The sequence below is a fragment of the Chiloscyllium plagiosum genome, unplaced genomic scaffold (assembly GCF_037043375.1).
Source record: "Chiloscyllium plagiosum isolate Xiang-an unplaced genomic scaffold, Cpla_swu_hap1 HiC_scaffold_43, whole genome shotgun sequence".
Classification (NCBI taxonomy): Eukaryota; Metazoa; Chordata; class Chondrichthyes; order Orectolobiformes; family Hemiscylliidae; genus Chiloscyllium; species Chiloscyllium plagiosum.
In genome coordinates this window covers 10,825,314-10,852,191 of record NW_028270181.1, presented here as the reverse complement: position 1 = coordinate 10,852,191, position 26,878 = coordinate 10,825,314, and the positions used below count along the sequence as shown (strand labels likewise).

At 41.4% G+C, this 26,878-nt stretch overlaps 1 protein-coding gene across 3 annotated transcripts in view; it reads left to right on the top strand.

Annotated features, from left to right (window-relative positions):
• camk2g2 (calcium/calmodulin-dependent protein kinase (CaM kinase) II gamma 2) overlaps positions 1 to 26,878 on the top strand; it is a 353,326-nt gene that overhangs the window by 179,185 nt on the left and 147,263 nt on the right. For all 3 annotated transcript variants that reach the window (XM_087982388.1, XM_043679072.2, XM_043679073.2), the window contains exon 4: positions 9,910 to 9,964. In XM_087982388.1, coding sequence (XP_087838514.1) covers positions 9,910 to 9,964 — 55 coding nt within the window. The remainder of the gene's footprint in view (positions 1 to 9,909; positions 9,965 to 26,878) is intronic.

Here is a 26,878-nt window from a genome sequence, read left to right as displayed (position 1 = left end):
CACATCCTCCTTGCCCAACCTCAATCCCCAGTGAAAAGGTACATCCGCTTTTTCCTCTTTATCTACAGTAAATGTTGCTTTCTTAAAAACTGGTTAAATTTCATCTTCATAAAACCATGTTGACTCTGCCTGATGACCTTGAACTTCTCCCAGTGTCCTTCCAGAATCTCTTTAATAATAGCTTCCAACATCTTCCCTATGACAGACATCAAGATGACTGTAGTTTCATGCATTTTGTCTCCCTCCTTTTCTGAATAAAAGTATTTTGTCCCTATTTCTCAATCTAACAGAACTTCCCAAATTTAAGGAATTTTGGAAAAGTAAAATTAATGCATCAGCTATCTCACTGACAATTCCTTTTAAGCCCAGGAATGAATGAAGTGAAACTTCTGCAGAGTGAGATGCCCTCAGTGTTCCAATGTTGGATCTCATTTGTGTCAGAACCTTTCATTTTAATGAATTGGAAATACACAGTAGGAATGTTTATTATTGAAGATAAATCTTTCTAGCTGCCAGGTTTTCAGTATTGCTGACTTTGCTGCTACCTGATGCAAATATTTCCTTCGATGGTTGCAATAACTTGAAAGGTAAATTATTGCTCGGAAAAATTGCCTCACTCTGTCTTCTCCAGAGAAACACCAAGAACATCTTTAGTGTAAGAAGAATCACATTGCGCCTGAATTATTAGGTGCCATCATTAATGAAGTTGGAAATCTGACTGAAAAATGTTTGTAATATTTGTTCTACGTCCTCCTAGCCCAACCTCGATCCCCAGTGAATTTAACACAATCTCGTAGGATTTTAGTTCCTAAAGCTGTCTTCATATTTGACATAGTTAGAGACAAAAAAAAACTGCAGATGCAGGAATCTAAGGTAGACAAGCAGGCGGCTGGAAGAAGACAGCAAGCCAGGCAGCATCAGGAGGTGGAGAAGTCAACATTTTGGGTATCAGCCTTCTTCAGGACTGGGGATGGGTGTAAGGGGAACTGCAGATAAAAGGGGCTGGGGGTGGGTTCGGGTGGGGAGAGGTGCGGGAAGGTGAGATAGGGATAGGTTAAACAAGTAGAAGGTATAATGTGGTTGGTTGATGGGAGGAATGAATCCAGGTGGTGGCTAGAAGGAATGGTCAGTCAAAGGAATGGAAGGGAGTGGGAGGGGCTGGGAAGGGAGTTTGCAACAGGAAGGTTATTTGAAATTGGAGAACTCAATGTTGAGTCCTCAGGCTGTAGGCTGCACAGGTGGAAGATGAGGCGTTGTCCTCCAATTTGTGGCCTGATTCGTTGTGGCAATGGAGGAGTCCGAGGGTGGTCATGTTGGAAAGGGAGTGGGAAGGGGAATTAAATTGAGCGGTGACTGAGAGGTCAGGTCAGCCCCACTCGGCAAAATGTGCCCTGAGTTTACATTTGGTCTCACTGATGTAGAGAACACCATGTTGGGAGCACCAGCTCCAGTAAACTTGATTGGAAGAGAGGCAGGTGAACCTCTGTCTCACCTAGAAGATCTGTTTGGGCCCTGGATGAGGGTGAGAGGGGTGGTGTATTGGCAGGTTTTGCATATTTTCCAATTGCAGGAGAAGGTACTGGGGAGGTTAGTGGAGAGAGTGGTGTGAACCAAGGACTGGCAAAGGAAACGGTCCTTGCAGAAGGCAGAGAGAGGTGGGGAGAGGATGTTCTTGGTGATGGGCCCTAATTGGAGTTGGTGAAAGTGTTTGAGGATGATACGTTGATGCAGAGACTTCATATTTGACATGATGAATACAGTGATGTCTGTGAAATGCTGGTAATCACAGAGGATATCTGGACAGAGAGAAGGAACCCAGAAAGCTAGCACACAGGGACAGCAGGTAATCAGGAAGGCTAATGGAATGTTGGCCTCTTATTTGAGAATAAGAGTAGGGAAGTCTTGGGAACAAAGTTTAAACAAGTTGGAACACTGGAAAAGTGATCTCATTAACAGAAATAGCTGGAGAAGCTCAGAAGGTCTGGCAGCATCTGAGGCAAGAAAGCTGAGTTAATGTTTCAGTTCGGAAGAAGGGTCACTGGACATGAAACATTGACTCTGTTTTTTCTCCACAGATGCTGCCAGACCTTCTGAGGATTCTTTAAGGGTGCAACAGGTTACAAGCTGAGAACATTTCCCCTCATGGGAGAGTCTGGGATCAGAGTGTTTAGTCTCCGAATAAAGGGGCTCCGATTCAAGACTGAGATGAGGAGGAATTTCTTCTCTGAGGATTGAGAGTCTTTGGAACTCCTTGCCACAGAGAGCTGTGGGGGCAGAGTCCTCGTATGATTTTAAGGCTGAGATAGGCAGATTCTGGATCAGTAGAACAATTAAAGGTTACAGGGAAAGGGCAGGAAAGTGGACGTGACTAATATTGAATCAGCATAAAATGGCAGCACAGGTTCAAGGAGCCACATGGTCTACTCCTATTCCTATTTCTTACAGTTTTAAGAGAGAGAGTACCACCACTGAAACCATTGTAATTTCAATATGCCAGAGCAAAATCAAATGATGGACAGTAGAGTGGGTTTTGCACTATTTGTTAAATTCAAGATAAACCAGTGAGGCCTCTTTTTCATAATGCCATTTGAACACATTAAGGGGAAAGGTATAGAAGACAACATTGATGGGGTCAAATGAAGATGTTTGGGAGGAGGCTCCAGAATGGATCTAATGGATGAGTGGCCTGTTTCTGTGCTTGAAATACTATGAATATTACTGTAATTGTGGCATAAATATGGAATAAAGGATGTGTTAATGGCTGCTCAGTATGAAAAATCATCTTTGCTCAGAATAAAATCAGATATTACACTGTTTAACAATAATGGAGGCAATATATTTATAGAACAAGAACTATATTATTCTGCCAGCAAGAGATAATAATATGCTGAAGGAGGAACTAGCATTTACATGGAGTCTTATCATGTCTTGAATCTCTCAGAAAGCTTGACAATCAATGGAGTAATTTTGAATGTTTTATTAAAGCAAATAAAGCACAGAATTTATGCACTGCTAGATTTCACAGTGTATTCTCTGGGTTTAATGCATCGTTTAAGGATTACAGTTGGTTAAAGTACAGGGAAAACCTCTTGTTTACTTGAGCATTGTTGCATTGAAAAGTCAGCTTTTCAGAGAGTACAGCCTCCCTTAGTACGTCTCTGGAGCTAACCCGAGGTAATTCCTTAAATCCATAAAATAACTGAACTCAGAACAGTATAAATCAAATTTGGGAAAATGCTGACTCGCAAATGGTTCCTTTCTCTGTTTTCCTGCAAGGGCCAAGTGCTGTGGGAGTTTGCTGTGTACAAATTGGCTGCTATATTTCTGACTTTACCCCATACTTCGAAATTACTGCATTGGCTGTAAGCTGCTGAAGTCATAAAGGGCACTATATAAATGCAAATCGTTATTTCGCACACCTCTCCAAAAGCAATTTAAGATATCCCTGGTTTAAGAAACCTGTAAACTGCTGTAATAAGTTGTTCAATCCATTTACTATTTGTAACCTTTGTGGCTATGTTATAGCTTTAGCAGCTGACTAATTAAATCTCTTTTGTATATAATATCAGTGTTCTGATTCTCCATATCGTGTTTCATCAAAAACTCAGGTGTAATTACTCGGCTTTTCACTGAAGTTAAAACATAAGTAAGGTGGTGATAATACTCTTGATGCAAAGGTTTCATTTTAACTTGTTAAAAAAAAAGCTCCAATTAGAGAATTGAAGAGAGGTGCAATTTAAAATTTGTATTGAGAAAAATAAAGCCATCTGCAGACAGTCATTACTTTTAAATTCTTAGGATAATGAGTGGAGGGTGTGTTCGTAATTACTTTTTGAGATTGTGGGCTGGAATTACTATTTGAAAGTTGCACTCTTAAGGGATGACCTGGAGCTTGCTACCTCAGGGATAATTTGCAATTTTGAAAGGGTCTGAGGGATTGAGGCGAGCATAAAACTGTTGGTTGTTAATTAATAACCCTGTAATGTCCTTGTATCTTTGTTCAGGACCTATTTGGAACCGAACTAAATTCTTTGCTGAACGATGTTGAACAACATTAATGCATGCCATCACGGTTAACCACGAAGAGAATCTGTTATCATCTGTTTTGTGTTGTGAATAAAGTGGGCTCCACCCTTCCTGGCTTAACTCGAAAAGTGTGGCGATGGAAAAGCACTGCAGGTCAGGCAGCATCCAAGGAGTAGTAGAATTGACATTTCAGGCATAAGCCCTTCATTAGCAATGGAGGGGGAATGGGAAAGGGGGCTGAGATATAAAGAGGAGGGTGACGTCAGGGGAAGGTAGCTGGGTAGATGCAGATTGGGGGTGATAGTGATAGGTCGGAGGGGAGGGTGGAGTAGGTCACTGGGAAGGTAGATCGACAGGTAGAACAGGTCAAGAAGGCAGTGCCAAGTTGGAGGGTTGATTCTGGGCTCTAACGTCAAGCTGACATCCGTGACCATTCATACCATCTTTATCCTTCTTCACCTTCTATGAACTGCCTGCCCTCATCAGTAAAGCCGTGGCAGACCCCAAAATGGCTGCTGTCTGCCTTTGTCACTGATCAGGAAGCTCCCAACTCTGGGAAGGGCTCCCAAATCAGCCCATTTATACTTTAAAATGCCATTGCCAGAGAAATCGGTTCAGGCATTGAACTGGAATCATCCAATTGTCAGATTCTCCTGAAGCAAAATGTAATACCTAAATATTAAAAGCTTCCCCAAATTTAAGCTTTTAAAATTTATTCACTGACATTTTTTCAATTTCATCAAGAAAACAAATGATCTAAAGTTCTGTTACATTTTTCACATTATACTCAGAGGCAAGTATATTGATGCATTACAAAACCCTACAGACCTCTCACAACACACAATCAATCTACTATTTTTTGGAGTTCAACCACAGAAGTAATTGATACACCCCTTAAATGGGAGGATCATTTACAAAGCAAATAGATTGGCTAATGTCTCCAAATCGGACCAGGTCTCACTGGCCTAAACCTGGGACCCCAAAATGCCTTTGCATCTTCAAATGATGCTTAACTATTGTGCATGAAAAGTGTTATTTTAGAATGTTATTACATTACAATTTCCCAATTCAGAAGGCTGTAGTATGTTCCTTAATTTTCTCAAAATATATTTTCAGCACTTTGGTTAAATTTCTGGGAACACAGAAGAGATTTTTTTATTCATTCAGTGAAGCTTGAAAAGGCTCAGAAAAGATTTACAAGGATGTTGCCAGGGTTGGAGGATTTGAGCTATCGGGAGAGGCTAAAAAGGCTGGGATTGTTTTCCCTGGACGTTGGAGACTGAGCGGTGACCTTATAGAGGTTTATAAAATCATAAGGGGCATGGATAGGGTATGTGAACAAGATCTTTTCCCTGGGCTGGAGAATCCAGAGCTAGAGGACGTAGGTTTAGGGTGAGAGGGGAAAAATTTAAAAGGGATCAAAGGGGCAACTTCTTCGTGCAATGGGTAGTGCGTATATGGAATGAGCTGCCAGAGGAAGTGGTGGAGGCTGGTACAATTACAACAAAGCAAAATAAAAATAATCTGAATGGGTATATGAATAGGAAGGGTTTAGAGGGATATGGGCCAAATGCTGGGAAATGGGACTAGATTAGGTTAAGGTATCTGGTCAGCATGGATGAGTTGGACCGAAGGGTCTGTTTCAGTGCTGTACGTCTCTATGACCCTAAAAGCAAGCATTTATTGTCTGTCCCTAATTGCTCAGAGAGCAGTTCAGAGTCAACACCTTGTTGGCAAATCTTTTTACCTTCCACTTTACGACAGATACAGCAAATTTCAAAATTCGGAGATGCCGGTGTTGGACTGGGGTGTACAAAGTTAAAAATCACACAACACCAGGTTATAGTCCAACAAGTTTAATTGGAAGCACACTAGCTTTCGGAGCGACGCTCCTGACAATCACCTGATGAAGGAGCGTCGCTCCGAAAGCTAGTGTGCTTCCAATTAAACCTGTTGGACTATAACCTGGTGTTGTGTGATTGCAAATTTCAAAGGCAGTAACAATTTGTACTGTGTGAGAAAAGGATGGTGATCAGTTGGGAAATTTATTCCGCATCAGCAACTTAACATTCCGTTGAGTCCTTGAGATGTTAGGCTTTAAGATGCGACCATGTTGTTTAATTGATTACTTATTTCCTTAAGCAGTTGGAAATTTTGTAGATATCTTTGCATTCTTGGTGAATGGATGTTTCTGTGATTTACTGGCTATTATCTTTTGAGAGGCGAAGAGAAATTAGAAAGAAATACAGTTTTCAAGTTCCACTGTTACAAATCCACTTTTTCTCTCTGCTTTTCCCAAAATCACATGCCTGAGACATGGTTCATTTGTGTGTCTCAATGGCTGGCTTCATTGCTTATTCCCAGCTAGATAATTGGCAGGCGAGTTTTCCAGCCTAATATATGAAATTTACAGAAACGTGTAAACAGGGAGATACAGATCTGAATGCCTAGTTTCAGTCATTTTCATGCTGTGTTAATTTCAGTTCAGGCTAAGTCTTGTTTATCGATGATTTCATTAACCTGGCTCACCCTGGTGAGGTGATCACTGTGGAAAACTTCAGTCAGTGTTTAAAAAAAAGTTCTGAAAGAACTCTGGTCTGTAGAAGGTATTAAATATTAAAAATCAGTGACTGGAAGTCAAAAATTGATAGTCAATTTTACAACAATCTGCGAATCTAAGAGGGTTTCAAATTAAGAAATCACTGATTTAAGATGGAGATGAGAAAGAAATGTATCTTTGGAATTTTGTGCTTCAGAGAGCAGTTATGGCTATGTCATTGTCTGATCCAGCCATTAATGCATCCTGATTTTTGATTGAAAGGGGAATCTTCTTGAACATAGACAAGCAGGAGACTGGAAGAACACAGCAAGCCAGGCAGAAGTCAACGTTTTGGGTGTAACCCTTCTTAGGATCTTATTGACCAGCAGAGCAAGCTTGGGAAGACCAAACAGCCTACTCCTGCTCCAGTGTCTTATATCTTCATGGCAAACGCCTGATATCTGAAATGAGAACAGAATTTGTAAATTGTTCCATTTCATTCTTAGGTTACAAAGTACGGGGGAGGAAGAGTTTAATATAAAAGCAAATTGAATCCTGCCCGGAACACTTACCTCTCCTCCAGACACTTATTTGGTAACCTGTGGTGCAGTTCTTGCTTTCATTTCTGTTCTCTGGCTTCCTGCAGATGCAGAGACGTGTTCTTAACACACCAATCTCACTGTTATATTTGCTCTCCACTGAGAATCTCTTTTGGTCAGGCTGAATTTACATTCTTAAGCCTCATGTTTCAGCACTGCCTGACATTTGCGCAGCAGTAATTGTTTGCAGCGACGTGTTGATTTAAATCTGGATGGGGGGGGGGGGAATCATGCTTGCACCACAGCCTGTCGAGGTTTTTGTCAGTCAGCTGTTCACCAGCCCATCCATTATTCAAAGGCTGGATGATGCTGGCTTTTGGAAAATGTTTGCCTATCGCCGTGGCAACAATTTACCACCATTGAATGCTAACTTAGTGGGGACCGAGTCATTCCTGCTTCCCAATGGCTGCCAAGAAAGGCTATGTTCCTTCCTATCACGTGCCAACATGAAAAAAATGTACGATAAGCAGAAAAGCTCTTGAAGTAGTGGCGTCTCCTTTTAACCTTTGTATTTGTGCCACCAGGGTTGCTGTGAAACACGAATTTTGTGTAGCGTATTCCTCGCTGTGGGCATGAGTTGTGAAGATCACTCCCCAAGGTTTTCAGTTTCTTGTGTGCTAAAGTCCTTCTGTGTTCATACTGCAGGGGAGTGGGCTCACACAAAATGTCCTCTACACAGTAGCACACTTTGTCACAAAGGCAGCTCGCAAACTGAGTATTGCATTCACTAGAATCTCGTTAACCTCTTGTGGGAACCCAGTTGTGAACCCTGAAGTTATAAGATGACTTTAATTTAGCTGCCAGTTTTCAGTAATTCTTCATTAGGATGTGGGCATCACTGGCAAGACTGATACTAATTTCCCATTTGGAGTTGTTCTTGAGAAAGTGAGGGTGCTGCCCTGTGGTGTTGGGTCATGGTGTCCAAGATTTTGACCCAGCGATGATCAAGGATCTGTAGTAAATGTCCAAGTCAGGATGGGGTAGGTGACTTGGTACTTTAGTTATATTCCCTCAATACAGTCCTTTGCAGAGTGCTATTACCCTTGAGAGTATTATTTTAAAAAAGACATATTTTGTCCAATTTCTTTGTCTTGCATTCATCAGTACATATGGCAAGAGTACAAATGCTAAGGGAAGTACAGCATTTAATTTCTATGCCAGGAAGTGCTAAATGGTTGGCAAGTGGACATTGATTGTTAGAGGCGCTGCCATGGAGCATGCACTCGTTGGTTCTGATTGACAATTAATTGCCAGGCTTTGTTGAAATTTTAAACCAGGAAGGTTGACTGTGATTGGTCAAGGCCTTGCCCTGAGTATCAACTTGCCAATCATTCTGTATTGTCCCCTCATGGAGTATGAATGCTGGTTTGTTTGCCTCTTGAGTTTGTGTTCTTGTGAAATATCCTGATGAGGGCAGAACGAAATATTTTGACAAATGTACTTCTCCTAGCCAATACTTACCTCCTCTCAGAATGTCTTAGATTGTATGATGGAAGCTGGAGTGGAGCTTGAACCTAAATCATCTTTGCCAGGGATGAGACACTACCAAGTGAACCACAGTTTGCTGTGCTATTTGAATTTGTCAATATTTGTTTATTAAGATACTCAGACAGAGCTGAGTTCAAGATATTGATCCTCTGAGTTCAACCTCTTTCAGGCTGTTGCTTGGGTACTACTAATTAAGAAACACTCACAAATTTTTAAAAAGTTTAAAATAAGAATTATCATTGAATCTTAACTAAAATACTTAGATCTCCTCCAGAAACGTATTTAGTCACCTATTTTGCACAGTTCCTACAGGTGCTGCTTTTATTTCTGTTCTCCTGGTGATACAGAGACTATGTCCTAACCACATGAAACAAACAGCTGTACTTGCTTTCAACTGGGAATTTCATTTGATCAGGCTACATTGTCTTTCTATTTAAATGCAATTTACACTGCATGAAATTGGGGCATCCTGTGGCTAGTTAGATACTCAAGCGTTGGCGTAGTGGTAATATCACTGAGTGCGTAATCCAGGCCAATGTTCTGGGGACCTGGGTTCAAATCCTGCCATAGCAGATGGGTAACATTTGAATTCATTAAAAAAATATTGATTAGCATGTTAACTGAGAGAGTTTCTCCCCTCATGGGAAAGCCTAGGACCAGAGGGCACAGTCTCAGAATAAAGGGGTGCCGATTTAAGACTGAGATGAAGAGGAATTTCTTCTCTCTGTCAAGTCGAGTCCTATTTAATAAATTCTTGATTAGCCATGGAAGTGAAGATTGTAGGGAAAGGGCAAGAAAGAAGAATGTTGGAGCAGGCTCAGGGGCTGAATGGCCTCCTCCTGTTCCAATTTCCTATGGTCTTAATGGTGACAATGTCACATTCACTGTTGCTTTATGAAAGCCCATCTGGTTCACTAATGTCCTAAAATACCATCCTCACCTGATCTGGCCTATGTGTGATTCCAGAGCATTTAACAATGTTGACTTTTAACTCCCCTCTGTGCAATCAGAGCATGAGAGCAGGCCTAGCCATGAACATGATTGAACAAATGAGAGAGAAAGGAAAATTAGGAAGATTGGTCAGATACCTAAATGCTTGTTCAGAATGAAATGGCTCTTTATTAATGTTGGAAAAACACATCAGGAAATTACTAACTTTCTTTCCTTACTGTTAACTGTTTTAATGGGGGACACATTCCAGGCACAAGATGTTTGGTCATGTGATTTGAATTTAAACATTCCATTTTTTCTTTCCAGTTCGCCTCCATGACAGCATATCAGAAGAAGGGTTTCACTACCTCATTTTTGACCTGTGAGTAGCTGCATACTTTTCCCCTAAAAATACAACTTATTGCATCTTATTTTCACCTTGTTTTATGTTTGACTGATAGCTGCAACTTGTCTTCTGCTGTTAATATTCAGCTCCTTCGAGCATGAACGGATTTGGCTGTCAGTGTTGGCACTGAGTCTTAGTGGGTGAAGAATAAAAATCCCTTGTGTTCCATAAAGTGTGCCAAATTAACAGGCAAGAGAAAACTAGTCGATGGATCAGCCCTGGCCCACACTTCAGAGTGGGTAAATTCATCATAGTCTTACTGGACAATAAGGCTGCTCTCTCAGAGAGAGAGAGAGGGAAAACTGGTGATGGTTTAACCTGAGGGTCACCATGCCTCAGGTGAAGGGAAATGTTGAGATGGAAGGATGGACCTTCATGATAACCAGATGGTGCGAGAATCGAATGCATGCTGTTAGCATCACATTGTATCACACAATCATCTGTCTAGTCAAGTGAGCTCACATATCCCATTAGGGTGGTTAATCAAGAAATGATAGACTTGAAAGGTACTTCATTTCCGCTTTACATTAGTGGAAAAGGACAAAATGCGGTGGAACAAGGGAGATAAGTTAAGGGACGGGGCTTACTTAGTAGATTTATTTGATTCAAATAACACAGAATGGAGAAAATAATAGGACTCAAGGTCGTTAAGTGTTGAGGACCCATCCACGATTATTAGAAGCAGTAGATAAAGAAATTGCAGATGCATTAGTTATAATGTTCCAAATCTCAATTCATCCAGAAGAGTAGTCAAATTATGTCGTCACTAAAGGTCAGCTAGGAAGAGAAACTACATAGGCTGTTTCCCTGAGAGTGGGGAGGACTGACAGAGGATCTGATTGAGGTGTTACGAAGGGGCATATTAAGGGGAGAAAGATGGACAGAAACCTTTCGCCTTAGTAGACGGGTCAATGACCAGGTGGCAAGAAGCAGGACATTTCGAGAAGATTTGAGGAAAGATTTTTTTTTTCACCCAGGTAATGGTGGGTATCGGGAGCTCACTGCCTAGTTGGGAACCCTCATGACATTTGACAGCTATTTAGATGAGCACATGAAATACCATAGTGTACAAAGCGAGGTGCCAAGTGCTGGAAAATGGGGCTAGAATAGATAGATGTTTGATGATGGGCTGAAGAGCCTCTTTCCATTATGTAAAAGCTGTATAACTCCGACTGAGGATTAATTTTTGCAAACAGTTATTTTTCGTTAAGACCGTAAGGCCTCTCCGTTTTACTTATGGGAATGAGTAATGTATAGTGAATTATCCAAAGATAAAAATGGGCTTTGGAGGTTTGGTGGTCCAGTGGATAGTATCCCTGCAAGGAGCTCCAGGTTTGAGTCCTACCCCAAGTCTTGGTAACCAGGGAAGATGTGTTCATAATGCGAGCAATCAGACTGAACGGCAAGTTGCAAATCCTTCCAATTGTACCAGTGGTAGGCGGTAAGAGTGAGAGGTCGTGGTGGGTCATGAGATCCTACTGTCATTATCTATGTCTCCGTGCTGCAGCATGCAATATAAACATGCAGGTTAACACAGCAGCTCAGACTCTCTGAGTGAACTCCAATACATCATTGTCATGCAATGGTACAGGAACCAGGCACAATATACGAGCTCTCCATTGCAGCATCCAATGGTATATTAAAGGGACAAAAATAGAGATTGCTGGAAAAGCTCAGCAGGTCTGGCAGCATCTGTGAAGACCAATCAAAGTTAATGTTTTGGGTCGAGTGAGAAACATTTACTCAGATTTCTCTCCGCAGATGCTGCCAGACCTGCTGAACTTTCCAAGCAACTTGTGTTTTTGTTTCTGATTTACAGCATCTGCAGGTCTTCCGCTTTTTATTTAGCCATTATTCTGTAATTTGCCATTCTGCTTCCTTAACCATGTTTTCTGGATTAGTTTCTGCAAAAAATGCATTGTCTTAGAAGACTGAGCAATTGTCTCCTTTCTTGGAGAAAATGATATTTTCCTGATCAAACTTTGGACAACTTTGTCAATTCAGTCCTTGATACAGTGAATAAATGGGCATAATTAATGTAGTGCATTATTTCCCTTGGGCTGTTGTACAGCATTTTCAGAACAAGTTTAACATTGACTTAATAGTGGCATGCCCTAGATACATGCTTTAATTAACTGGAGTTAGACAGCAGAGTATTTTTTGTTTTGTCATTCATTTTTTTTGACCTGCAGAAATCCATCACTATGCTCTAAATTTATTGAAGCAACTAAGAAATCCACTTAAGTAACATTTCCATTTTCCCAAAGCCCTACACCTACACTCCATTGCTATACTGTTGGAGATGTCATTTCTTGATAATATGTCAAACCAAGGCCTCCTCTGCCCTTTTAGATAGTTGCAAAAATCTTCCATCGCTAAGGAACAACAGCCTGGTCTTTATCATATTACGGGTGCTTGCTATGCTCAATTGTCTGCCTCACATTGCACTTGTCAACAGTGGATCTATTTCAAAAACCAAGCCCTGAATTGGCTGTAAAAAGTGCTTTATTGGGTCTTTCTGGAGTTTTGACAGTTGCTATATAAATGCAAGTCTGTCCTACTTACACCTTAGCCCAATAAGTTTAGGTGCAGTTTGGTGAAATACAAAGCTTAAATGTTTGCTGGAAACCATGAGAATTATATGGGTCTTTTTAAAATAAGCACAGAATTGTATCTACTTTTCATGATCTTGTAAAACTACATTCTTTGCAGTGCTGCTACAGCAACAACTTATATTTACATACTGCCTTTAACAAAATGGAATGTCTGAAGGTGCTTTACAGGAGAAACCAACTACGACACCGGCCACGGAGGGAATATTAGGTCAGATAGCTGAAAGCTTGATCAAAGAGATTTATAGGGAGTATCTCAAAGGAAGAAAGCAAAGGTGAGGTTTAGAGATATATGGAAAGCATGAGGCTTAGGAAAGTGAAGGGATGGCTACTGAAGGGTTTGGAGCTGGTAGAATCAGTGAGACACAGAGGGTTGAGGTGAGGGAGAGATTTCTATAGTGAAAGGTTGTTTGACTGGGAATCAAAGTAAGTCTGTGAGAACGCATGTTGCAGAGAAGTGGGACCTGCTGGGAGCTGAGACATATAAAGTGAAGTTTTGGTTGACCTGTAGTTTACTCTGCCAGTCACGTACTGACATGCTTAACCATCTCTTTAACAACTCTCTGCTGTCTAGTGCCAGTATAATAGGATCCTTTGTACTCAGTGGAACAGAATCTTGAACAAAGCATTTAATGGACAACTGATGCAATCCCTCCTATTTTGTGGTGAAACCAAATTTATATCCCACTGATCACTCATGATTTTATTTATTGCTGGCGTCTTTGTATTTTTCTTACTTTGAGAACGAGTTAGACCAAAGAGTCTGTTTCTGTGTTGTACAGCTCTATGACTCTTAAGTCTTTTTGATCTGGTGAATCTGGCATCTTACAGAGTCAAAACCTGATAGGAATTCTTTGCACTCAGTAGCTCATGAAATAGCAACCCAGCCATGATGTCCTGTAATATAGCAGTGCATCCGTGTAATCTACTTGTCGCTATACCCTATATACAGAAGTCTGTAGTCTACATCACCCCAATTGTTGTTTCTTTTTAAATTGCATTGCCCTAAGATTTATTTGGATTTGTTGCAATTTGGCAGGATCTTGAATATTTCTGTCCAGCTTCTCTTTTACATCTTCCTGTTTATGTACCTCAGGACTGTGGGATATATATAAAACATTGCTGAGTACTGGGAAAAAACTAACATTAACTTGTGAGTCAGGCACAGCTTTATTAACAGGCTAGTGAGGATTGGTCCAAATACAAAAAACAAAGTTGCTTTCACCAAACATACAAAAGATGTTGTAGCTTTGACCACAATGTCTTCTCAATTTTGTGTTGTTTGTGTGTGTGTGATGAGAAGTTTAAAAGATTTTGTTTTCTTATCAGAAGCCCAGGTGTGACTTTCTGGCTTTGCTGGTTGCACTCTTGCTTGACAATTGGTCTTCAGTAGGTTTAAGTCTCACTCCGGAGGTTAGAATTAGAATCCCTCCAGTGTGGAAACAGGCCCTTCCGCCCAACAAGTCTACACCGACCCTCCGAAGAGTAACCCACCCAGACCCATTCCCCGACCCTATATTTACCCCTGGCTAGTAACCTACCTATGGGCAATTTAGCATGGCCAATTAACCTAACCTTCACATCTTTGGATTGTGGGAGGAAACCAGAGCACCCGGAGGAAACCCACACACACACGGGAAGAATGTGCAAACTCCACACAGACAGTCACCCAAGGCTGGAATCCAACCTGCGTCCCTGGTGCTGTGAGGCAGCAGTGCTAACCACTGAACCACCATGCCACCCGTAAGAAGGCACAAAAATGCCTTCTCTGAGACTTGTAATCTCGCTGACACTCCAGTGGTAGTAATTATAGTCCAAGACATGCAGGAAATGTGTGATATTAAGAGTTTAGAGGTGCATGAAAGGCATAATCAACTAGGAGAAAGTGAGGACTGCAGATGCTGGAGATCAGAGTCGAGAGTATGGTGCTGGAAAGCATAGCAGGTCAGGCAGCATCCGAGGAGCAGGAGACTCAATGTTTCAGGCATAAGCCGACCATGGAAGATATACCAAAGGAATCCAACCTGTGCAGTGATATTGTGAGTTAATGAGAATTTGGCTGATCTAGATTCTGACTGAGGCTTTCAGACGTGACTCCAATATCCCTTATATCTTGGGTAGCAAATATCTTTCTCTGCATTGCAACGAGGAACTTTAAAAAGAGACGTAAAATTGTTGAGAATTTTCTTCCAACTTTTTTTATAAATACTTTGATTTTCTTGAAAAGAACATTTCAATTCCTACCTAATAAGACCCAGCAGTTCTAGTCTCCTATTCTCTGACAAGTAGAGTGTTGTTTGTCACAGAAATAAACTTAGTAGCATGTCAATGGAAAAACCAAAGAACTGCAGATGCTGGAAATCAGAAACAAAACCAGAAATTGCTGGAAAAACACAGCTGGTCTGGCAGCATCTGTGGAGAGAAAGCAGAGTTAACATTTTGGGTCTAGTGCCCCTTCTTCAGTTTCGTGGACTTTCTTTCAGTATGAAGTTGAGCAACCCTATAAATAGCACACCTTATAGATCATTTCTGAATGGCAGATGAAGTTAAGAATGCACACATTTGTGGGTGAGTTCCAACCCCACGCTGATGAACTGCAATGAATGCTGGCCGGAAGGCATTAAGAGTTTTGATAGAGCATTTGTGATTGTCCCCTAAAGATCTGTGAGTTTGCACCGTCTGCATTTATGACTGTAAAACATTAGTATAGAAATGCACATATTGATACTAAAGACAGAAAGCAACAGGTCCACATGCCCTCAAAAAGGAGAATGTAAAGTTCTAAGTAGACTAGGAGGCCAAAACGTTAAACAGCAGGAGCTTTGTTATGGAGGTGTTCACTCTCCAGGCAGCAAGGTCAGACAAAGCTGTTTGGCTGTCCATGTCATCATTATGCCAGATGATCGGACTCTTAAAATGAAATTCCACCATACTAACGCACGTAAATACACAGCAGGGAATGCTTGCAATTAGCCTGTTGTTGTTCATATCTTCTGAGTGCAACATGAGAGCTACATTCAACATTTTTCTGTTGGTCTTCAAAAGGACATCAACATTGAAACTGTGTCTTAGGAAATGAATGGGAGAAGTGACTGGAGCTTAGTGCTTTGAGTGGCTTGGACACACTCTGCTGTGGCTCAGTGGGTAATAGTTATCCCCTCGGAGTCCAAGAACTTGGCTTCAAACCACATTCCAAAGAGTAGAGCATCATACCTTGGCCATCCCTTCAATACAGTGCTTAGGGAGCGCTGCACTGTCTGATGTACCATCTTTCGGACCAGATGCTAAATAGAAAACTCTGCCCTATTCTTTCAGGTGTACGTTAAAACATAGTAATTGCAGTAATCGATGGAGAGCAAGTGAATTCTCCTGGCTAGGCATTCATCCCTCAACCAGAAGTTGAAAAAGATGATCTGGTTACCATTGCTGGTTGTGGGAGCTTGACATATGCAAATTGGCTGCCAAACTTCCTTTGTTTATTTTCCATTCTTTTATAGGATATGGGAATTGCTGGCAAGGCCAGTGTTTATTTCCCAATCTTTGAGTGTTTGGCAGTGAAGTCTATAACAGTGTTACATTATAATTGATTATTTATATGCAATTCAAAGAGCATTTAATTGGTTGTAAAACATTTTGTGGCATCTTGATGTCTCTTAAAAGGTGCTATAGAAATGCAAGCTCTCCATTTATTTGTCTGCATTCATTCAAATATGATGTTGCATTTGAGCATTCCTAGTGGGGGATTTGGTGATTATGCAATATCTTGTTGTGTATCACAGCAATACCTCAAAACACTGAATGGACTGGCAAGTCAGAAATTGCACCTTAAAAAAAGGGCAGAAGGGATCTGGAATTCACTGTCCCAAGCTCAGCTGGATGCTAGGGACCAGTTGGAACTCTACAGATTAAGACCAACTGATTTTTGTTCATTAAGAATTTCAATTAATGTGAAGAAGATATAGGTAAATAGATTTGATACAGGCTCAGCTGCGATCTACTTGAATATAGGAGGGAGTTTGAGGGGCTGAATGGCTTTCTTCCATTGTGAACTTTTTTTTAACGCTTTGATCAGCATTTTGCACCAACCACTGATTTTGAACATATTCCTGATGTCAGTTTCCTTTGATCAATGATAAGTGCTTCACCCCTTTTCAAATGAAAAATACTTGTGTTGGGCACTTGGTTTCTATTTGTAGTCAGATAATGATTCCATTGAAGGTAATTTTGTCAGTAACTTCATGTGTTAAATGGCCGATTGGTGTAAATGGAAAAAAATAAAAGCAGGGTGGTGTGAATGGTTAGGAAGCAGACTGGTTTCCAAGCCTCAAAACGCAAGAACATCTGGTTTCCTTTTAAATACAGCCCATGATTTAATTATTAGCTGTGGACAAGAATCACAAACTCTCACTGCCCGTGGAATGAATAATTCAAGTGCCAACACTTCTCAGAAATGACATTTAAATTAATCAACAGAGGAATGACTGTATTTTACTGTATTATTCACTGTAAAATGCAAGTGACAATAAACCATTCAATTCAATTCAATTTGATCAGCTTGGCTGCAGGTTAACAATTTCTGTTATCATGAGAGTCACAATTATACCTATGTTAAGAAAATTATGTGTATTTCTCATTATTGTCAGTTTTTAAAATCATTTTAATGTATTTTTAAACTGAGCACTGCAGTCTCTTTAGAGTAATTCAAATGAAGACCATCACCTTCCTAGTGACGATTTCATGTTGGTCATTCTTGATGTAAATTACTAACATTCATTGTCTTGCATCCATACCCTTGCATTCTTCATTACTTTACAGCAGTTTAGGATAAAGAACAAAGAACAATAGAGGAGAAAGTGAGAACTGTAGTTACTGGAGATCAGAGTTGAAAGGTGTAGCACTGGGAAAGCACAGCAAGTCAGGCAGCATCCGAGGAGCAGGAAAGTCAACGTTTCGGGTCATGAGCCCTTCAACAGGAATGACTGATGAAGAGCTTATGCCTGAAATATCGACTCTTCTGCTTCTTGGATGCTGCCTGACTTGCTGTGCTTTTCCAGCGCCACATTGTTGACAAAGAAAAATAAAGCACGGGTATATTTTGCCCTTCTAAACTAAAACTATCTTCACTTCTGGGATCATATCCCTCTGTTCCCTTCCTATTCATGTATTCATCCAGGTGCTTCTTGAATGCTGCTATTGTGTCTGCTTCCACTACCTGCTCTGGCAGTGCGTTCCAGGAACTCACCATCCTTTGTGTGAAATTATGTGAACTTAATTCATTCTCCAAATTCTTAGCTATTTATCACCAACCACAAAGGATCGAGAAAGATTGGAACAGGGTGCATTGTGTCACATTAATGATAACGATCTCATAATCACTCGCTCACCAAGGATCGATTAATTCAGGGGTTAACTTAGTTAAACAATAAAAACACATTTTAAGTTATAAAACAGACAAACAGCAACCAGCTGATTACTGCATATTTGGTTTGCACACCCACAACAGACTTGCTGACAGTTGTGATATTGTGTACACAGTGCCTGGAGTTCTTAAAGGTGAACTCTCTTAAAGTCAAATCAGCACTTGCTGGAAAATCTCAGCAGGTTTGACAGCATTTGTGGAGAGTAAGCTGAGATAACGTTTTGGGGCCAGTGACCCTTCTTCAGACCCTGCTGAGCTTTTCCAGCAATTTCTGTTTCAGAATTCCAGCATTGGCAGCTCTTTGATTTTTTTTAAAAATACTCTTAAAGCCAAGGTACACAGACACTTTCCACATAGTGAGAAGCAGTGGGACAGTGTTGGTTCATAAAGAATTGTAGGTCTGGATATTAAAATTTCCAAGATCATTAAAATGTTGTGAACAGGTACGCAAAAACTTTCAAGAAGTCTACTGGAATGCGGACTGTTATAAGACAAGGAATAGAGTACAACTGGGTAGAAGAAACACTTCAACTGTCTAAAGCCAACACCTGGAGTATTGAGGGCTGTTCTGGGCACTTCATCTTAGGAAGTATTTGTTGGCCCTGGTGGGAGAGCAATGTGGTTTCAAATGTGAAATTCTGAGGAGAGATTGAACAAACTAGGGTGTTATTCCCTGGAATTTGAATGGTGAAGAGGCTAGTTGATTGAGGTTTACAAAATGTTAAATGGTACACACATGCAGAATGCTCAGGAACTCAGCAGAGTCTGTGCAGAGAGAAACAGTGAGTTCATGTTTTGAGTCCGGCCTGACATTTCTTCAGAACCTGAAAGGACAGAACTTTTCTGAAGATGTCGTATCGGACTCAATGCGGATTCTGTTTACCTGCAGAGTTTCTCAAGCGTTCTCTGTGTTTGTTTGAGATTTCCAGCAGCTGCAGTATTTTGGCTTTTATTCAAGGTGTCAAGGTGAAACCAACGAGGCAAGAAATGTTTGGAGAGTTGGTGGGGGATTGGAGAACCATGGAAACATTGCATAACATCTAGAGCCAGAACTTTCAGGAGAAACATTAGGAAACACATTAGCACATGCAGCTCGGAATTCTCTTTCACAAATGTCAATTAATGTTAGATCAATTGTAAATTTTAAATCTGAGATTGATAAATATTTGCTAACAAAGTTGTCAGCGGATTATGGGGAAAGGGCAGGCAAATGGAGTTGGTTTGTGGAATAGTCATGATCATGGCCAAACAGGCCTGAGGGGCAAAATAGCTCCTAATTACCCCAGAATTTCTCCAGACCCTGGGACAGGGTAGTATATCAGGGTCGAATAACTTGGGCCCAGCACTTCAGTGGGTTATGTACTCAGGCTAGAGTGGGTGGGCCCATTGTATTGTGGGTGAATGAGGCCATGCTGGGGACCTGGGCTAGGAACCTGTGTCAAGACCAACTCTGGAGCATGTGATTACTGTCCCTGGCCTTTATCCAAGATGTTCCATCTCCTGACACCCCCAGGACCCAACTCCTACATGTTTATTACTGTCCGTCTTGACTTAGTAACAAAATTTTTGCTTTTTTGAGTTGAGTATTCAATTTTGACTCCAGATGTTTGAACACGTTTTCTAGACTTATTTAGTAGTGACAATTCTGTCATAAAGATGTACAACACGGAAACAGACCCTTCAGTCCAACTCGTCCATGCTAACCTGATATCCTATCATAATCTAGACCCATTTGCCAGCATTTGGCCCACATCCCTCTAAACCCTTCCTATTTATATACCCATCCAGATGCCTTTTAAGTGTTGCAATTGTACCAGCCTCCACCACTTTCTCTGGCAGCTCATTCCATTCACACAGTACCCTCTGTGTGAAAAAGTTGCCTCTTAGATCCCTTTTAAATCTTTCCCCTCTCACCCTAAACCTATGCCCTCTGTTTCTGGACTCCCCCACCCCAGGCAGGCATGAGATGGCAAAAAGCCCCTAGGTGATAAAAGGCACAAAATCAATGCACAGTGGCTCAATGGTTAGCACCGCTGCCTCACAGTGCCAGGTACCCAGGTTCAATTTAGAACATAGAACATAGAACATAGAAGAATACAGCGCAGTACAGGCCCTTTGGCCCTCGATGTTGCGCCGATCCAAGCCCACCTAACCTATACTAACCCACTATCCTCCATATACCTATCCAATGCCCGCTTAAATGCCCATAAAGAGGGAGAGTCCACCACTGCTACTGGCAGGGCATTCCATGAACTTACGACTCGCTGAGTGAAGAACCTACCCCTAACTTCAGTCCTATATCTACCCCCCCTTAATTTAAAGCTATGCCCCCTTGTAATACCCGACTCCATACACGGGAAAAGGTTCACACTGTCAACCCTATCTAACCCCCTAATCATCTTGTACACCTCAATCAAGTCACCCCTAAACCTTCTTTTCTCTAATGAAAACAGCCCCAAGTGTCTCAGTCTTTCCTCATACGATCTTCCTTCCATACCAGGCAACATCCTGGTAAACCTCCTCTGCACCCGTTCCAGTGCCTCCACATCCTTCCTATAGTATGGCGACCAAAACTGCACACAATATTCCAGATGCGGCCGCACCAGAGTCTTATACATGCAGACACAGGGAACCCTCATGTGTTGAGTTTGCACATGTTCCCTGTGTCTGCATGGGTTTCCTCTGGGTGCTCCGGTTTCCTCACACAGTACAAAGATGTGCAGGTCAGGTGGATTGGCCATGGGATAAGTTCGGAAACTGGGCTGCTCTTCAGAGGGTCAGTATGAACTTGATGGGCCCGAATGGCCTGTTTCCACACTGTAGCGATTCCATGGTATTTTTTTAAAAGCCTACAAAGCACTGGATCAAATTTATTAGCAGCCCTTCATCCATTGAGACAACGCGTGTGTTCTTAATATCCCTGATGCCCTGGAAACTTTGCCAATGATGTGTGGTTTCTTTGTAATCGATACTGTTGGCAACGTCTCTCTAGATTCTGTTGAAAGTTGTATTAGTAAACAACTCAACAAATGATATTTAAAGAGTAATGGTTCAATTCCTACAACAAAAGTACAATTCAGCACTGAAGATCCAAAGTGCTTGATTTTTTTTTTGTTTTGCCATTCAGGATCCACCAGAGCAAATGGAAGATTTGCAGATCCACGAATAAAACACACTTTCTTCTGTAATAAATCGAACAGTTCTCACATTCTTTCAACCTTGACCTTCACCTTAACAGTGTTCTCACAGGTTTCCTGTCAATATCAGTGGCACTTGGTTCATGTGGAGAGATGAAAGATTGGATAAAACCAGTGAGTTCTGGAACTGGGTACACCTCTGTACTGGGTTATCATTGTCTGGGTTACCATGCCCTCCATTCAACCCTGCAATCTGCTTCACAGCCGGTTTCCTTTATTCTTCCTGGGTTGCGTTTGATCCAAAATTCAAAAACTGAGCTGCTCTTAGTGGGTTGTGTGTCCAAAGTCTAGCCCTCAGCCTGCCACCTGTGATGACCCTAACCCTATCGCATCCCCGTCCCCTCCCAGCGATTGCACTTTGCAATGAATAAAAGCAAAATGCAGCAGATGCTAGAAATCTGAAGTAAAAACAGAAGCTGTAGAAACTCACAGCGGCTCAGTGGTTAGCACTGCTGCCTCTCAGTGGCAGGGTCCCGGGTTTGATTCCATCCTTCTATGTGGAGTTTGCGTATTCTCCCTGTGCCTGTAGGTTTCCTCTGGATGCTCCAGTTTCCTTTCACAGTACAAAGATGTGCACGTTGTGTGGAATGCCCATGCTAAATTATCCATACTGTTCAGGAATGTGTAGGTTAGGTGTGTTAGCTTTGGGAAATGCAGGGTTACAGGAATAAGCTAAGGGGATGGGTCTGGGTGGGAATGCTCTTCAGAAACTTGGTGTGGGCTTGTTGAGCCAAACGGCCTGTTTCCGCGCTGTTGGGATTCCATAAAATAGAAACTCAGCTGGTCTGGCAGTCTCTGGGGCCGGGGGAGAAAAGAGAGTTAATATTTTACATTCCGTTGGACTATTTCAGTTTCTCCAGCACTAAAGGGTATCAATAAATCAGCTGGGATTTTAAAGACAATTGACAAGAGTTTCAAGACCATCGTTAGACTTTTAAATCCAGATTTGTTTAGTTGCATTTGAATTCTATCACTTTGAATCCGAGTCTTTGGGACATTACTTGGATTTGTGGATTACTAGTCCAGCAACAATCCCAGCACATCATCCTGATTGATCAATGTTCTGTGTGCCTGATGCACCTGAGATATACTGACGTAATTAAGTGGGAATATTGCCCACTCGGATCTCTGAGCTGAGAAGTGGTTTTATCCACATTAGCTGATGAACGATGGCACTCCAAACAATTAGCTGCTGCCATTAGTCCTTTGGATAATGCTCCAGTAATGCCATAACCATGGGATGACGTATCTAAACAAACCATAACATCAGCATTTCTAAACACCAAATTACTGATCCAGAGAAAATTCAAGCCACTGGATTGCTGCAGTTGCTAGAGACAAATTTAGCTGGAGTTAAGATTTCACTTGAGAGCTTGGAATAATTACCCTCCCAACCAGGCACATATGTATATACACACACGCACAGGCACACATAAATATACACACGCACAGACAAAAACATGAATAGACGCACAGGTACAGGCATATACATGCATAGTGACACATACACATGCATAGACAGAAACATGCATAGACACATACGCATGCATAGATACACATACACAGACACATGCATATCAATACAAATACTCAGAAAGACACAGGAACAGGCCCTGACATATTTAGTCCTTACATACTAAAACTGTCATCACTTACAGGATCCATATCCCTCTATTCCCTTCCTATTCATGTATTTGTCCAGGTGCTTCTTGAATGTTGCTATTGTGTCTGCTTCCACCACCATCTCTGACCGTGCATTCTCGGCACACCATGCTTTGTGTGAAAAACCTGCCTTGCACATCTCCTATAAACTGCTGTGTTTCCTTATTCCTGCCACACCTTGAACCTGTGTCCCCCACTAATTGACTGCTCCATCCTGCAAAAAAGCCTCATACTTTCCACTCTATCCATGCTATTCACAATCTTATAAACTTCTGTCAGGTCGCCCTTCAACATCCTGTATTCCAGTGACAACAAACTCAGTCTATCCAACCTTTCTTCATAGCTAAAATCCCCCATACCAGGCAACATCCTGATAAACATTTTCTTTACCCTCTCCAAAGCATTCATGTCCTTTTGGTAGTGTGGTGACCAGAATTGTACTCAATAAATACATACACATGTCATACCCATCACTACCATCATCTTAAACACTCTGCACATGGGTTAGCTCAATCCCAAAGCAACAAAAACTTCAATCCAATGTTGGACGTATATTTGAATGCCATCTGCAGAATGCTACATTTGTGCAAGTCAAAAATGGTGCTTCACCCTGGGACCTTCCTGACAGACATCTTTTCGGATTACAAAGTGATTTGTTTGCTTTGGATATAGATACTACTGTGTACACAGCACTCCCAAGCCAGCAGGATACAGTCAAGATAAGCAAAAGCTAGTTTCAGATAATTGCAGCTCAGATAATTTCTTTAGTAAAAGTGTGATCAGATGGGGGAACAAGCTGTCTGCATCAGACAAATGAATAGAAAACTTAGAGAGTGCAAAATAAGACAACAAACAAATTCCTGTCATCTGTGAGGGATTTGTGTTTATTTAACTGTGTAAGTGAGACAGACGGGGTACTAAACACGTCCAACTGATGCTTTGTATGCTTTCAGTGGCATTCCTCAGTCAATCAAGGATGTTGACCATTTTAAGTAAGAGGTTTGCAGTTTCCAACTCTAGTTGGACAAGTTCCTGGAGGTGTTGTCATGTGATCTCTGACTGCTTTGCTTCCACAGTTCATGTCGACATTCAACATTGGAAATGAAACAGACTTTTCATTACCTGATTGGATGATTCATGACTGTCAATCAGTCTGTTACTTGCATATATTTTTCACAATAACTTAGAACGTTTAAGCAGAGTTGTTAAAAGACTATGATTTCTTTCCCTGGGGTTTTCTCACAGCTAAAGTTTAGCATCTAAATTCTGGAGATTCCAGGGAGAGTTGGCAAATGGCAAGGGAATCAAGAGTCATGGGGAAAGGGCAGGAAAGTAGATGTGGGGAATGTCAGAGCAGCCAGGATCCTATTGAATGGCAGAGGAAGTTCAGCCAGACGAACAGCCTACTCCTGTTGCCATTTCTTATGGGTTAAAGTTTGCATTAAATAGAGGTCAAGCGAGTGCATAACCCTAAGTATAACTTTGCGTAGTTTGAAGAGATTTAACAGAGAAAATTGCAGGATAGGCCAGGCTCAACTTATGCTCTTATCTGCTGGAATCATGTTATTAATAATGAGCAGATAACCTGCATTGTAGCATGTATTTGTTATGGTGCCATGTAAAAGATGTATCTCTCTACCTTCTTTGACCACAGTAAGAAATGTGGCAGCCATTTTGTGCCCAGCTCCTAATCTCCAGGTAACCATGTGGTTGTTTGTGACCATACAGATTCAAATGCTGTCGACCTGTTATGACATTGTGACATATTAATGTGGAGGTGCCAGTGTTGGGCTGGGGTGAACAAACTGGAAAAGTCTGTGTCGATATGCACGATCCTCTTGAAGATCCTGTCTGCATTGAGCTGACACCTCACCTGACGAAGGAGCAGCGCTCCAAAAGCTTATGATTTCAAACAAACCTGTTGCACTGTAACCTGGTGTCATGTGATTACTGACATTGTGCGAAAATGGCTGGGCTGCTGGGAAGACTTTCCTTGCAATTCTTCAAAACATTCCCATGGACATCTTCCTTGTGAAGTGGAGAGGACCTTGTTTTGACAATGGTGCTTCTGATAATGCAGCACCCTCTGTGTTCTCCTTCACCTCCTGCAACTTGCTTCCAGACAGTGCAGTGGCTGCCCCAACCTCCCTGTGGACCATTGCAGCTCACTACCACCTCCTCAAGGGCTATTTCGGACAAGCATGAAATGCTGGTCTAGCCAGGGATGCCCAGAACCCATGAAATAACTTCTAAAAAGCTTGAATTTTAATTTTAAAAAATTAATGCTGCATGGCTGTATCAATCCGAAGTGCTTTTATTTTATTCAGTCTGTGAATTGGGGCTTGGAATACACAACTTTCTGAACCAGGCATGGGTGATACCCACTGAACACAGCCTTAGGCAGCCTATCTCCCTGAGTTCTCTGCTTTATAATTTGGATTGCAGAGTGAAAAATGACTGAGCTACCCAGATAATTTTCTTCCAGAACAGAATCATGACATTTGTAAAGATAAGAATAGGACCGTGCAATTATTGAAAATATAATTTATGTCTCCAATCATTATGATCTATTGCATCAATTTAAAACAAATAGATCCTGAAACTTCCAAAATATAGATTATTAAAGACATGATGAATTGATTCAATAAAATCAGAACACTTTAGACAGAGGGATGATACCTATCAGGTCGTCTGGCATTAATAATTCATACATGAATAATTGATAAGTAATTTTAGTACAATGCACGCAATTATTTTTGGAAATAGCTAGTAATAGGGAGATGGGCTGATCTTGACCCAGTTCAGATAGGGAACTGGTAACAGATAATCTGCTAATGAATAACTTCTGACCACTGAGCAAAATTAAGAAATTGTTTTGAGGCAATGCTTAAGGAATTAAAGTAATCTTGAGTTGCAGCGCAAGTTTCAATAAAGTCACCTTGAGGTTTCAAAACAATGCAACATGATATTTGTCTTGCAGCCTTTTGTTAATTTGTCCTCTCTGTAGTCCTTGTAACCAAATGCATTGGAGTTGTTCACAGGTCTGGACATAACCTGGAGAGACCAAAACAGAGTTTGCATTGCAAATTGATAACCTTGATTAGTATACTTTCCATCATAGAGATTTACAGCACTAAAACTGACCGTTCGGTCCAACTCATCCATGCCGATCAGATATCCTAACCTAATGTAGGCCCATATCCCTCTAAACCCTTCCTATTCATATACCCATCCAAACACCTTTTACCTGTTGTAATTGTACCAGCCTTCACCACTTTCTCTGGAAACCCGTTCCATATACGCACCACCCTCTGCGTGAAAAAGTTACTCCTTTTAAATCTTTTCCCTCTCACCTTAAACCTGTGCCCTCTAGTTCTGGACTTCCCCGCGAAAAGGCCTTGTGTAATCACCCTATCCATGCCCCTTGTGATTTTATACACCTCTATAACGTCATCCCTCAGCATCCAACGCTCCAGGAAAAACAGCCCCAGCCTATTCAGCCTCTCTCTATAGCTCAAACCCTCCAACACTGGCAACATCTTTGAAACTCTTTTCTGAACCCTTTCAGGTTTCACAACATCATTCCTATAGCAAGGATTCGAACCCATGTTCCCAGCATGTTAACCTGGGCCTCAGGAGTACTAGTCCAGTGAAATTATCATTATGCCAGCATCTCCATTGAACAAGAGACTGCCCCGTCTGCCTTAAAAGTATTCAATGACTTTGCTTCCCCCTTGTTTTCCAGAAGACAGTTCCAAAGGAGACATGACCCTCCAAAAAAAACATTTTGCCACATCATTACTTCAAATGAGTGATCCCAGTAAATCCTAGTTTTCATCCTATTTTGAAAAAAGTCACCAAATTTGTGTTTTCAAATCCCTTCATGGCCTTGTGACTGCGCATCCCCCCCCCCCCCCCGCCCCCAGCCAAAAATCGCCTCCAGCCCTCTAACTTTTCAAAATCTCTGTGCTGTTCTGATTCTGGCCTATTGTGTATTCCA